We start from the raw sequence: 14,431 nt of genomic DNA, 5'->3' as shown, positions 1-14,431 counted from the left end.
ATGGGCAACCGACTTGCCATACTTAGTAGGTGGCACTGGAATCGAGGTACCTACCTCATTTTCTTACTATAAATAGCAGGTATTAATGTCATTTATAGATCCTGAAATCTTTGAACCCTAGGTATTATACATATTTTCTCTCAAATATTGCTTGTGTTCATCTTCAACCTGCTGACTTTAGCATCGGAGTGGCTACGCCGGACACCCCTCCGGCGCCCATTCACGAGGTCTTTTCATTGTTTGCAGGAGCTCTCACAGCCATTATCCTCACTCAAAATTCCCACACTATAAATTGTTGATTCGATCCGGTGGAGCACCCGACCCTGCTCATCCATTTCACAAGGATCACATCACTTTTCATTATAAATATCAAAATATCGGAAGTTTCTTAAAAAAAAATTGACCATCTGGTGGATGGTGATACTTGTTACTTAGATTTACATGGTTTACATGCATATATAGTGGCCCAAATTTTTTTAAAATTATATGTGAATTTTGTATAGTTTTGAAATAACATGATCAATTTAAAATATTAAAAAATTTTAGAGTTCAAAATTTTAACTCATACAGAATTATATTTTTGACTCCCCGATACATACCTCCTGTGACATGCTTTATTTGGACTTTTTACCATTCGGATTCGGAAAGAAACAAATAGATACGGCGCCAGAGACACGTTTTGCAGTTTTATCAGAGACCATACACAATCATTCAAAGTCAACGGAATCAAAACTCCGGTTTCCGTCAAAGAATTTGATAAGTACCCATTTCCGTCCCATCGATCGCTCCATGCACTTGCTTATTTCATAAGTTTTGAACATACATTTCCCACAAATTCGAAGCCCAGACCAGCCGAGGTAGCCACGGATTTTCACTTCTCCAGTTGATGAAATTGCTGGTTTTGAACTGGGATTGAGGATTAAGCTAGCGGCATGGCTTTGTTGCTGGATTCCGAAACTTCCGAGCTGATGTTTCGGCGTGAGTTTTTCGATTGAACTTGACTTGATCAGCTGGCTCTGGGTTTTTGAACTAATCTTGTTTTTGGTTTTCGTTAGTTGAGGGAAACAAGGAGCTATCTTCTTCGATCAAATTGAGGAATACCACTGAAAATCATGTCGCTTTTAAGGTGATGATCAATGTCGGTGATTTCAGTCGATTATTGAATCCATTGTTTTATCATTTTCTATAAAATTTAATTTCTTGCGAAAAAGAAAAATTAACATATTTGTGCTTTATTGTGTCACCACCTTGATCACAATCAGGATTAAAGGTGTCTTTCAAAAGTTAAATTTAGTTCCCATGTGTAGGAGGTTGTATTTTTAGGTCTCTTGTCTCTATTTGTTTGGTTTTTTTTTTTTTTTTGGAATATCTTGTCTTTATTTGTTAGTAATGGATTTTAGTACTTTATTTAGAGGAGTTTTAATTTTCACCCCATAACTATCTACTTTTGATTAATCTCAGTCATCTGAATAATGCTTGTATAACTATTATAGATAATCGATTTAGTCTTATTTAAATGGCAAAAACTTGTGTGAGGCGGTCTCACGGATCGTATTTTGTGAGGCAGGATCTCTTATTTGGGTCATCCATGAAAAAGTACTACCTTTTATGCTAAGAGTATTACTTTTTATTGTGAATATCAGTAGGGTTGACCCGTCTCACAGATAAAGATTCGTGAGACCGTCTCACAAGAGACTTACTCTATTTAAATGATTAACAAATATAATCTACTCAGATAGATAAAACATGATACACAGTTACACACTCGCATACACAGGGGACCTAAATGAAGTTTTTTTTACCCGTTATAGTTTTTTTTTTTGAGTTGGGGAAATGTTTGTTACAATTAGGTCTGAATTCGATGTCTTGTACCAAACTTGGGTCATTGGTGCCAGATGAGCTTCAAGCCATCATTGTTTTACCCGTTATAGTTAAGGACTATGTACAGTGTTTTACTACTGCCTCAATCTATTTCTCATGGATCAAAAATCTTATTTTTAGAAATGTTTAAATCTGAAAAAAAATTTGTCTTGGAGGCAACTAACCAACGAACTTCTTACCTTCTGCTCCCCTTTCTCATTAAAAATTCAGGTTTTATGCACAAAGCGGAGACGGTATGGTGTTCAGCCGTGGATTGGAGTTCTTTCTCCTGGGGGATCTTGTGAGGTTACAGGTTGTTTTAATTTTTCCACACGACTTCTTTTGGCTTTTACCTTTTAAGGATATATTATATGTTATGGGAGATGAAAATATATATCTTTAGAATGGTTAGATCTTAAATTTTTATTTTTTATTTTTTCAGTTAAGGTGGTTGGTTTAGTCCTACTTATCCCCCTAGAGATGTTGACATCTGGTTTTACTATAATGATAGTTATTGTGAAAAGATTTAAAGATCCATAAAAGTTCTTCAATCGAAACTCAAAATTAAAACACTGATTCTGTAGTGAAAACGCAAGCTCCAAGGAGGGCTCCTACCAGCATGCAGACTTGGCAGGGCAGGGACATATTCAAGATTCAAAGTGTTTTTGCAAGGCCTGGTACAACCAAAGAAGATGCTCCAAATTTGGTATCTATCATTTGAGTTCATACCATTCTGATTATAGTCCTAATTTGCATCTTTACTCCTTTAACATTCAAAATCTTCTGTTTGCAATTGGTGCTTCATATTTATAGTTATGTCTGTGAAATATTATTTCAAAACCGGTGATTTGAGATGATGATAAGCATCATATTTCATCCCAAAATTGAAAATAATGTCCCTTTATATAAACTGGGGTCACAAGATATAACGATCTTTGAACTGTTCATTTTGTAGTTCAATACGGCGGTAGCTCATATGATTGAAGAGAGCAAACTTCAAGTGGTTTACACTTTACCACAAGCTCAAGTTGCAACCCTTGATGCTCACAACTTGAGAGAATCTTTGGCAACATCCGAGGTTAGTTGAAGCTTAGACAACTCTTTTCTCATGCTCCTTGATGTGTAGTAATTTATAGGGCAGGCTGAATAAGTTTGTTTAGGAACAACCTAATTTCTTATCAAAACCAAAAATTATAAATATTTTTTTTAAAAAAAAAAATTCTCATATTGAAAACACTCAACAGAACTAGTATATATGTTAAGCGCACTTTTTCGGTGTTCCTTGTCAAAAATCAACACAAGGATTTACAGGTGAAAATCATCTTGCTCTTGCCCCCATTTCATTAGATCTGCATAATGCTCTTGGAAATATTTATATACATGAAACCATAATTCACTAGTTAACAATTCATCCTCAAATTCTAGTGTATTCACATCGAAGTTTTATCTGGTTAGAGTTCAAAAATTTAACTCTGGTGAAGTGTCAATTGTTTTAAACTATGAACCACTATAGAATGCATAACCACACATCGTAATAGATTATTCTATCCAATGCGAAAGTTAAATTTAAAAAAAATAATGTAATGCGCTATAAAATATACCGTAATACAAGTTACCACAAACAATCTGTACGTTTCCTATCCCATTTTACAATTCGTTCCATCCGTTCCACACCATTTTATCTGTTGTCCAATAACTATCCCCTTCACTTGATGGAACTTGACCTTCTGTTCACATTCTGCTGCATGCGAGACTAGGGAGTTGACAAACCATGAACCGAGCTACAAATTTTTCCCTTATGACAGGTTGATGAACCAGGGTCCATCGTTGAAGCGACTGCATCTCAAGAGATTCAAATTTCGGTGAGGGATAGGAACATTATTCGCGTTGGTGGATTGATCTTGATGTGCTTCATCGGCATTTTTATTGTTGTGGTATCCTACTACCTCATGAAGCAGACATGTTCTCTAATCTGGTATTCATCTATTGTTTTACCTTTATTCATGGCTCCACCTTTCACATTAAAGTACTTCTTTAGAAAAACTGTGCACGCTAATAAGTCTTAATTATAATGAAATCCATGATTATTATTTTTCAAGTTTTTTTCTTCCGAGTATTCTCTTGAAAATAAACTTCTGGTAAGTGGGGATTATTTTTCAAAGAAAATAGGAAAATTGCAAATTTGGTCCTGTGTATTTGCTTCTTTGCGATTTTTGGTCATCTATGTTATGAAATTTCAATTGTAGTTCTATATCTTTCGATTTTTGGCAATTTTAGTCATTTTTTATTGAGAGTACTGACGTGTCACTACATACGTCAGTGCTACATCGGTGCTGCATCAGGACTACATCACCGTCAAGTCGGAGAAAATGACTAAAATTGTCATAAAAACAAAGATAGCGGACTATGTAAAGTTTGACAATATAGGAAACAAAAATCATAAAAAGTAAAATATATAAAATCGGAAATGCAACTTTCCAAAAAAAAAAAGAAGAAAAACACTACACATAAGAATTGTGACAAGTATTTCTTGATATTTGATACTTTATATGTGGTGATACAGTGTAGAGGTATGCTTTTGCTTAGGTATATAGTGCAGTAGGTATGGATTAATTCAACTATGTGCAAGCTTTTAAAAGTATGCTATTTCTACTCAAAACTATCTTGCATAACGGTGCAAATATGCTAGAAATATTCGTCATCTCTCGGGAGTATGCCACGAGCATTTGGATTATGTAAATTTAAAGACGATCACAAGATTATAACCTACATTTTGAAGGCATGATTTTCTTTTTAAATGTGTAGTTAGCTTGTCCCAGCGACTTCAGCACATATAAAGTTCGATATCATTCAAATACAATCGACCGGCGTTGCTGTGTAATCTGAAATATATTTCGTGTAAATTTAGATTCATGCTTGAATAAATTTATGCTTGACAGGACTTTGACGGAGTCGATGGTGATGTTGATGATGAAAATGGTCACGAAGTTGGTGTCGGAGTCGATAGAAGATTGGGTAGCGAAGACTGTCATCTGTGTGTTTATGTCCATCGTGTATAAGTACGAAGAGAGGCTACGACATATAATGCTACGTGTTTGGGATCAAGTCCTCGGCCTAACAAACCGGGAGATAGAGTTTATTCAAATCCTAACGAACTGAGAGATAACATGATAAACTTCAATCTGCTGGATTTTTCTTGAATCTTGCATGTATGCGTCGTTGATGTATAATATCTCCTGAAGTTGTTTGGCTCTTCCCTGCGCCTGATTGGGATGGTTCAGTCGCAGTATATAAATAGAGCTGAATCATTGTGATGACATGGAAGAGATGAGATAATTTGTTGATAATCAAATCGTATGTACAGCCTCAACGTTCGTGGGTTTCGTCCTCGGCGGGTTTTGGGGCGTTGAATTTGATCCTCCCCCAGGGAAAAGAGAATGTATGCGCAGGTTTTATGACAGTTTTCTTGAATTACTGGGTATACTGTGCTGGACACCACGGACTAATGTTGAACTACTGGTTGCGTTTGTTGGGTTTTCTTGTTTTTTCTTTTTTTAAAAAAATTTCTTGTTAGCTTTTTTTTGTGAATAATGTTAGAAATTTTTGTTTGGTTTAAGGTGACAAAAAATACTAGAGTTTTAAATTCTGAAATTGTGTTTGACGATGATGTATTTGCAGAAATAATGTATTTTTGTTGGGAATGATGTGAAGGCACTGGCAGGAGGAGTCAATTTCAAAATAAAAAGAAATTAATAACCCAAATATATATATATATATATAGAAATTATTATCATCATAATTTCTTGAATCGTGAGGATACATAGTTGACAAGTAGAGTCTTAAAGTCGAGACATAACTCGAGAAATCATTCGACCTTCACATTTCACACATTTAAGTGACAAAATCTAATGTCCAAAACATGTCATACACCAGATGATATGGAGTATTCACGTTATGTTTTTGGATGCACTAATCAAATATTTGCTCAGTTTGTGGTAAGAACATACTTGGAGATGAAAGAAAGAGAAGCAAAGAATGATAGGGTCCTGAAGACCAATACAACTGAGATTAAGGAAAGCAAACGCTCAGTACAGCAGATCGAGTTATCGGTAAAAGCAAAGTTAAATAGGTCACGTGCAACTCTGATACAACAGCAATGAAACCAAAATGTACAAAACGAAGCATTTATACTATTCCCATTTCATTTTGTCGCCTGGGCAATCATGTTACTTATAGAACTTGCTTGCTCCTTAGGCCGCCTCCACCAGAGAATCCTACAAACAAATTACCGATGATTGAGTAGTGTACTTTTGAATGGAATGCACCACAAACTATAAGTTGCTCACCTGAGCAGCTATTAGGCGTGCAACAGTTTTCTTGCTCGACTCTTGAAGTTCACCAGCGATTAGAACTTCATCCAAGATGTAATAGGCCTGTCGATGCTGTTCGGAAGAAATCTTTAAATCACGGGAAAAAAATCCATAAATCGGTTCGAATAAACGAGTGATGGAGTAGGACAATTGCACTACTTAAACTAAAACCATGTTCAGATCCACATTGTCAAGATATCAAAGGTAAGACTATTTGGAGGTCTTCGTCAAATAGAGGATCATAGGAAATAAGTGAATTAATTTATAAAATATGAAATAAAACTTTGTGCAATCCAGTTGCAAAACTGCTTGGCACAGAAATAGCAAAATAGAGGGAAAAATGAATTTGTTGCAATGTCTGGTCATTCAAAATCTTAAATTACACCATTATATAATTCCCCAAAGAATATCTACGAAAAATAATTTACTGATTCTTACTATAGATTATTAAATTGGTTTCTTCATCATCCTATCCAATAGGTCATCAAGATTTCAAATATATGTAAAAATAATTTCACTACCTTCAGAAAGTCAAGCTGAACCAAGGAAAAACAATATATTTTCCGAAATTAGAAATCAGAAGAATCAAATGCTTGCAATCAGTTGGCCCCACCCTGACCCAGAAAAGCCCATTCAAACACAGTTCTGAGCCAACCCAGCCAGGAAAGGAGCAGAGCCAGGCTCTTTTGTTTCAGGACAGATAAATGTGGGTACCACATAACCAATTAGGTTTCACTCCGGGCAAGTCTATAATGGAAGCTATTTTCAGAAATATAGAGAACAAGAGAAGAGCCTGCATATGGCATTTATCGACTTAGAGAAACCTATGATAGAGTGCTTAGAAAATTAATTTGGTGGATACTCAGAAGGAAGCATTTGCTTCAATGCTACATCGAGATCATTAAAGATATGTATGGAGGTGTCGTACCTAGGGTCTATTGGAAGGATGTCATGTGAATTTTTTGCGGCAATAGGACTTCATCAAGGATCAGCTTTAAGCCATTACCTCTGTGCTTTGGTTAAGGATGAGCTGATGAGACACATTCAAGATGAGGTACCTTGGTATATATTGTTTGCATATGATATTGTCCTGATAGACGAAAATAAAGGTGTAAATAAAAAATCAGATAGATGACGTGAAGTTTTTGAGAGTAAATATTTTAGAATTAGTCGCTCAAAAACAGAATATTTAATTTGTAACTTTGGTTCTGAATCTAGACGAATAAGTAACCCAATTGAGATTGAAGGTCAAGAAATCCCAGAGTGTGAATCTTCTCGCCATTTAGGATCTGTTATCCAAAAGAAATGTGACATTAGAGAGCACATAGACCATATGATTAAAGCGAGGTGGATGAAATAGATGATGACATCAGAAATCTTATGCGATAGAATGATGTCTGCGAGATTGAAAGGAGATTGTTACAAGACTATTGTTCGATCAACTATGCTTTATGGATCGTAGTATTGGACTACTACAGGACTACATATGCATGAGATAACAGTAGCAGAGATGTGTGTGTTATGATGGACGAGTGAAAAAACGCGTAATGATAGAATTAGGAATGAAAGAATTATGAGATATTTAGGTGTAGCCCCATTGAGGATAAGATTAGAGAAAGACGTTTAACATGATTTGATCATGTGAAGAAGAGACCAAACATGACTCCAATCCGACATATCTTAGATTGGCAGGTTAACAGAAGGAGTAGAAGGAGGGATAAGTCATTGAAAATTTGGATAAAAAAGGTAATGGTTAAGGACGATATCTTATATATTGGTTTAAGAGATGTCATGTAGGAAAATCACTTAGTTTGGAGAACTAATATCCATGTAGCAGTCCCCGCAACTAGCATGAATGTGCTATGATGCCTGGAGCCCAACGAAGCATGACGACGACAGTTCATGCCATAACACTTAAAGATATCACCAAACGATTTCGGCCACCTCAAATCATCCAACAAGTTAGCCTAAGTTAGAGTTATTCAATATTCTCAACCTAATGCTTTAACACCATTCTAAGAACTTCAACCGGTAATGCATAAATACGAAAAAACCTATCAAGATTTTAAAAGCAAATAGGACAGGAAACCATACCTTATGGAAATTAAAGATCAAATCCAGTTCACACACCTAAAGAAACAAGATAAATTTCGATTCAATGTAAGATCAGATTTATAACGACAAAAATTAATACATGATCTGATCATATCAAGTCTCACACTTCCAAAGTAGCGGTCTAGAATCTCCACAAAGTGATGGATAATTTCAAGGACCTCCAATTCATTATCATTCTGGTCAATGCACATGCAGAAATAAAGGCTTGCATATCTGCAGAATTAGCAAAAGATGCAAAAAATTAAATACACAAACCACTGAAGAGAAGGCTGGATGTTTTTTTCCCGGCAATAAATCGAATCTCTCGCAAGGCTGAGTTAAAATAAAGGTTACTAACCTTTTGTAAACAACTTTGTATCCTCTCCACTCCACAAAATTGCATAGTTTGGGACCTCGAGTTAGGATCAAGCCACTAAGCTCCCGGATTACCTTTATATCGAAAGAAAAAAGTTTTAAAATGCAATGTATTTTTTAAAAAATATAGTTTTAAGGAATTAGATAATCCACCAAGATAGAAAAGTCTCTTTATGTGTTTTCACCCAACAAATAAGTCAAAGCATAAAAAACGGATAATTGAGAAAAAGAACATGGCTGATCAGTAGAACAAATTCTTCATCAAATCATAAAATGGAGAAGGAAACTACTATACCTTTGTTCTTTCTTTTTGAGAATAAGGCGAATACCACTTTGTCAACCTCACTTTCCCTTGCCGGCTAATAAGAAGAACAAATTGAATCTGAAATAATATGACAATCGATGGCTTATCAACTCTGTGTGAACATAGACACAGAAATAACAGATTAGTATCAAAGTGAAAATTACCAGATCTCCAATCACTTGTTAAACAGAAGCAACTTGATGTATAATTCAGAATTGAGGAAAAACAGATTCAAAGTTGATACCATAAAGCTTTTGTGTAAAAGCCAATTATAGGGTCTTTGCACTACCTCAAGGATATCGGTCCCTTAGACGAAACTTCTCACCGCCATAACAGATGATGGAAACATCCTACTACTACCAAATTCTGACTTGGATATCACGTGAATTCAATCTTTATCAAGGTGATATTCATTATTAACCATAAAAACATACTGAATATTAGAGACAAACACCGAAGATACATTATATCTTCACGGGCATCAAAACGTAACTTCTCTTGGACTTAAATTTTACCTGAAGAGCTCAGTCTTTACAATATGCTGATTCATCAGGTGCAACTAGAACATTTCAATTGAAATTCTTAAACTGCATAAATCTATAGTACATACTCCCATAATCTCTCCCAATTATCCAATTATTTTTTCAGAGAGACCAATGTCAGAGGCATAACATGTTCAACAAATAGCGATCTGAACGGAAGCAAATGGGATCCATCAAAATACACAGCTAAAATGAGAAGGCGCATTTGATCAATCACGAAAAATAAATCACATCCATGGCAGTCTAGGGATTGCATTTCCAATTCGAGATACGTGTATACAGAAGCAAATTAGGAAATCAGAACTCCTAAAAGGGGATAATTAGGCTAGATCACGATCGATGAAAACTAACCATGGCTGCAGTGGTGTCACTACTCCGCTACGCTGCCTCGGCGGATCCGAATCCCTCCTCCGCTACAGTTATTTACTTCCTCCGTGTATCGGCCCCCTTATTCGCGGCCTCTTTTTATTTTGGTCAGCTCATTTAAATTTCAATCCTAAAAAAGCACTGAAGACATGGTTTGGTTAACTTTATTAATTATTACTAGTGCACCAACATAATACACGTTGCGTATTTATACAATATTTTTTATAATTTATTTAATTTATATTTAAATGATTATCAAAATATAATTATAAAAAATAATGAGAGACTGAATTGTAATTTTGATGTATGAATTTTAAAAAATAAATAGAAAAAAAAATCAAAGTAGGAATTGAACCTACAATTTGATGATCAAAAAACAAAAACTTTATCCGCTAAACTATATGTGACTTACATTATAGTTTAAAACTTTATTAACATATAATTATATAGACAGACCATGATATCAAAAGTTAGTTACTCTTAAACTTAATAATAGAAGTATAGATATACTAGCGACCAAAACATCCAGCAACATACAAATATATAATTGGGTTGAAGACTTGAAACACACAATTATTACATACCAAAAGTGTGATTGATATATATATATATATTTCAATGGTGAGTTAATTGCAAGTAATGATCTGATGCGAGAGCGCGAGCCATCTTAATGCTATTCAAGCTAAAACTCAAATATAGAATATTTACTACCATTTAGCTTCGTTTGGGCTAAAAAAAAAGAAGCAAAAACTTGTGTGAGACGATCTCACAAGTCATATTTTGTGAGACGAATCTCTTATTTGGGTCATCCATTAAAAAATATTACTTTATATGCTAAGAATATTACTTTTTATTGTGAATATCGGTAGGGTTGACCCGTCTCACAGATAAATATTCGTGAGACCGTCTCATAAGAAACCTACTCGAAAAAAACAAAAACTAAGTGGAATGTCAAAGGTGGAGCAAAGTTAATTTGTTAAATGTTGAACCAATAGATTAACATTAAATCATACGAATACTTACTTTCATAATTAATTGATTAAAACTGAAGTGAAAATGGGATTAAAACACGTCCCCTTTGTTCATCTTTAGCCATATATAAAATCAAATAGAATGAAAAAGAAAAAAAATTCCAAACCCTCAAATGGAAGATCTTCGAGAGAAACTTCAAACATAAAAAAGATGCGAATCTGTGTTTGAAAGTTTTCAAATAACCTACTGGAAAATTCATGGGACGAAGGTTGGTCGAACAGAAGGGCTGAAAAAATATCAGACGACGACAACTGAAATCTATCAGCAGTGTTGTTCATATTATATAGTTTCAAGTTTATTTCAATTTTTAGCGTTCATTTTCATTTGTCGAATTTTTAAAAAGTTCATTCTATTTCTTAGTAACTTAGCCACGTATGTTCTTGTCATTTGAAGATTTTTCTCTCGTTTTTCATGTAAGATATTCGTGTTAGTCACATCAAATCGAGGAGGCTATAATTAACGGCAAAACCGAGGACTCAAATAATTTGATATTTTAGAAGTTAGATTTTTGTTTTTTCCTGAAAAATTTGTACATTGCGTTCATGGCACTCCCACAAAATTCAGAGCAAACAATTTGAAACATCTGATGGGACCAGAGATGTCACCAAAGCGTTCAAACACTGAAAAAACGAAGGAATTCCCAGCCACCGGGGAAGGATCATCATGTGCATGGACAGGAAAATGAATTTGCTGGAGGATCATTTGGTGAGATTTTCCATAAGTTCGAGGAACATACTATGAATGAGGGAGCCATGCATTCTATTGGCCATAAAGTTCCAGTGAGTCTTGTGGTATCAATGGAGAAAGGGATTCAAAGTGAACCTAAAAAGATGGCTAATGCTTTTACTAATACCATGAATGAATTCATTAAATAAATGGGAGAGTGGACGCATCAAAATGTGAAAACAAACCTTATGAGCCTGAAAGTAAGTAGCTAACGATCAAGTACAAAGATCGGAAAATTGTCAACCAGGCGAAGTTCGGAAACTGTTTGTACCACCGGTTCTTTTGTCCGATTTAGAGGATAAATAAACTTCACAAGGTTCACAATCAAGAGCTTATGATGGTCTTATCGGTCGAGGAGTGTCTACAGACAACACAAGAGAGCATGCTTGGGGGGATCAATGTACCTCACATCCTCTTGGATCATCATTTGCTGAATTAAAAACAAAGAAGTATGGGGTGCTGAAATTTCCTGAGAAGGAGACAATGGTAGTGGACAAAGACTCATTCCCTCATGTGGCAAAAATCGGCGTGAATGCTATTGACTTGAGGCCTTTTGTTGTCAAAGTGAATGCTACTGAATTAAGGCCTTGATCGATGAAATAGAGAGAAATTAAAGAGTAGAATGAATCATTTTGTCCAAAGGAGTTTTGTAAAGAAGTGTTGAGTACCAAGGTATGTGATGTTTGAACTAATGGTAAGATTTACAAGGATTATAGTAAGAGGATTATATCTTATGCGAGGGAAGATCGTGTGTAAGCTCGGGGATCCATGGATTTTGTGCTAGGAAACCGATCATATGTTTGAGGATCACATAATACCGGAACAAAGATAGATTTTTCAGGAGAAGGATCAACTAAAATGAGGCCGAGGATTGTGCTATTGGAATCCCACTTGAGGTGGCAGTAGCAACATTTACAAGGGAAACCACAAAAACTATTAGGGTTCTACCAACTAAAATAGTGGTAGAATCAACTCCTCGCTGCCATCCTTCTTTGTGGTAAACTCGTCAACTAATTTCCAAGCCTTGCTATGAAGGGATTTGATTCATTCCAATCATTGCATCTCTTCCTCCAAGCATCAATGTCTAAACTTTTATTCATTTCAATAAAATTCTAATGCAATAGAAGCAAGATATTATGACGGGCGTTGGAGCCTCTCAAGTTTAAAGAAAGAAAAATAGATGGACAAACAAGGATATCTAGATTATTATCTAGATAATGTAATATTATCTAGATGTTTGATTAGGACAATCCAAATTAATATGTTAAAATTCCTAGTTATAGTTTAATTAGGATACTCAGTCCAATGAGTAAAACATTCTATTGAGTGTTTTTCCTAACTATGACTCATTCTAGTTAGAGTTTCACCAAGATACTCAAAGTCTAATCTATCAAACAATCCATGAGCGTGGCTTTATCATAATCTCAAACAACGATCAGACATCACCGATGTGACGAGATTAAAGAGCTCGTTATAACTTTATAAAATCAAATTTTTCGAAAAATTACTTGGTCAAAGTGAACTGTCCATTGACTCAAATTTTTGTTATTGTCAATTTAGAACACTTTCACAAAAATTAGTCAGTCAAACTGTAAGGACCCCATGGTCAATACCCCTTTTGGGACTTCTTGGACCGAGCCAAAGCTTCCCTCGTTGTAATCCATGAGCCCTTACTCACAGTTGCTGTCCATGCGCTGCCCAAAATTGTTTCGAGCAACATATAGAAAAAATTATCATTAATTTTGGTAATTTTGAAAACTCATATTTCTTGGGCGTCGCAATTTATGGAAAATTTCTTAAGTGGTAATAAATAAATATTCAACATGATTTAACAAAAAACAAATAACCATACGATTTTGAGAAATTTAATTATAATACAACTGTTGGTGTATCGTTTTCTCTTATCTAAGGCACAACAAAAGATTTAAAATTTTTGTTTTGACATTCAAAACGTGCTTTGGCACTCGTATGATTTAAAACCCAACAATATTGGGTTTATCAATTTTTACTTTTATTGAATAATTCAATTCCCTCCAACTATTCTATATTTTAAGCGTAGACATCTTTTCTCATATAACCCTATAAACAATAAACTTGAATTCGCTTTTTCCAATTATAAAATCAAGTCCACGATAGATAATTGTGTTCATCTTCTAGTTCGCACTAGAAAATCTAGAAGATTTGTGCTTGAGATGAGGAAGATGGCCGGCGGCAGCAGCACGACTATACAACAGTGTCTCGGTCATGTCACATCGGAGACATGGTGGCGTGAGATGGTGATGGGCAGCTCTGGCTACTTCTGATTTTTCTAGGGGTTCTCCGATATGATCCGTTCAAAAAGGGACCAAATGCCTCTTGTTTTTAATAAAGTGTCTCAATCCTTGCTTGTAGAGAAGAGACAAATTGTCAATCTAAATGTGTTGTGTTATTATTTTTTCAACATTTGATATGATATCTCATATTTAATGGTATCATTGATCTAGTAGAATCTTATCAGGATTTTTACGGGTAGTTTTGGCCAACTTGGATATCTAGAGTCTTAGCTAGATAATGTAATATTATCTAAATAATGTTTGACTAAGACGTTCTGAATCAACATGTAAAAATCTCTGTTATATTTTCATTAGGGCACTCCAAGTCAAAGACTCAAAGCTCTTACCGGGTGTTTTGCCTAACTAGGATTTCTACTAGTTAGAGTTTCACTATGATACTCCAAGATTAATCAATCAAAAAATCTATGATCGTGGTTTCATCATTCGACG

The 14,431-nt window shown here is 35.0% G+C and overlaps 1 protein-coding gene and 1 pseudogene across 1 annotated transcript; one reads left to right on the top strand and one right to left on the bottom strand.

The window, feature by feature from the left end:
• The first annotated feature begins 646 nt into the window (after nucleotides 1-646).
• On the top strand, nucleotides 647-5,405 carry LOC142527718 (vesicle-associated protein 1-2-like). The gene is made up of 7 exons (XM_075632620.1): nucleotides 647-978; nucleotides 1,056-1,126; nucleotides 2,092-2,173; nucleotides 2,445-2,566; nucleotides 2,816-2,938; nucleotides 3,666-3,835; nucleotides 4,800-5,405. The coding sequence occupies exons 1-7, from the start codon at nucleotides 933-935 to the stop codon at nucleotides 5,017-5,019; spliced, it is 834 nt and encodes a 277-aa protein (XP_075488735.1). The 5' UTR covers nucleotides 647-932; the 3' UTR covers nucleotides 5,020-5,405.
• A 469-nt stretch (nucleotides 5,406-5,874) lies between these two features.
• LOC142527530 (AP-1 complex subunit sigma-2-like) lies at nucleotides 5,875-10,055 on the bottom strand (annotated as a pseudogene).
• Between the last annotated feature and the right edge of the window lie 4,376 nt (nucleotides 10,056-14,431).

Source organism: Primulina tabacum, chromosome 15 (assembly GCF_025594145.1).
Source record: "Primulina tabacum isolate GXHZ01 chromosome 15, ASM2559414v2, whole genome shotgun sequence".
Classification (NCBI taxonomy): Eukaryota; Viridiplantae; Streptophyta; class Magnoliopsida; order Lamiales; family Gesneriaceae; genus Primulina; species Primulina tabacum.
This window is presented reverse-complemented; position numbering and strand designations above follow the sequence as displayed.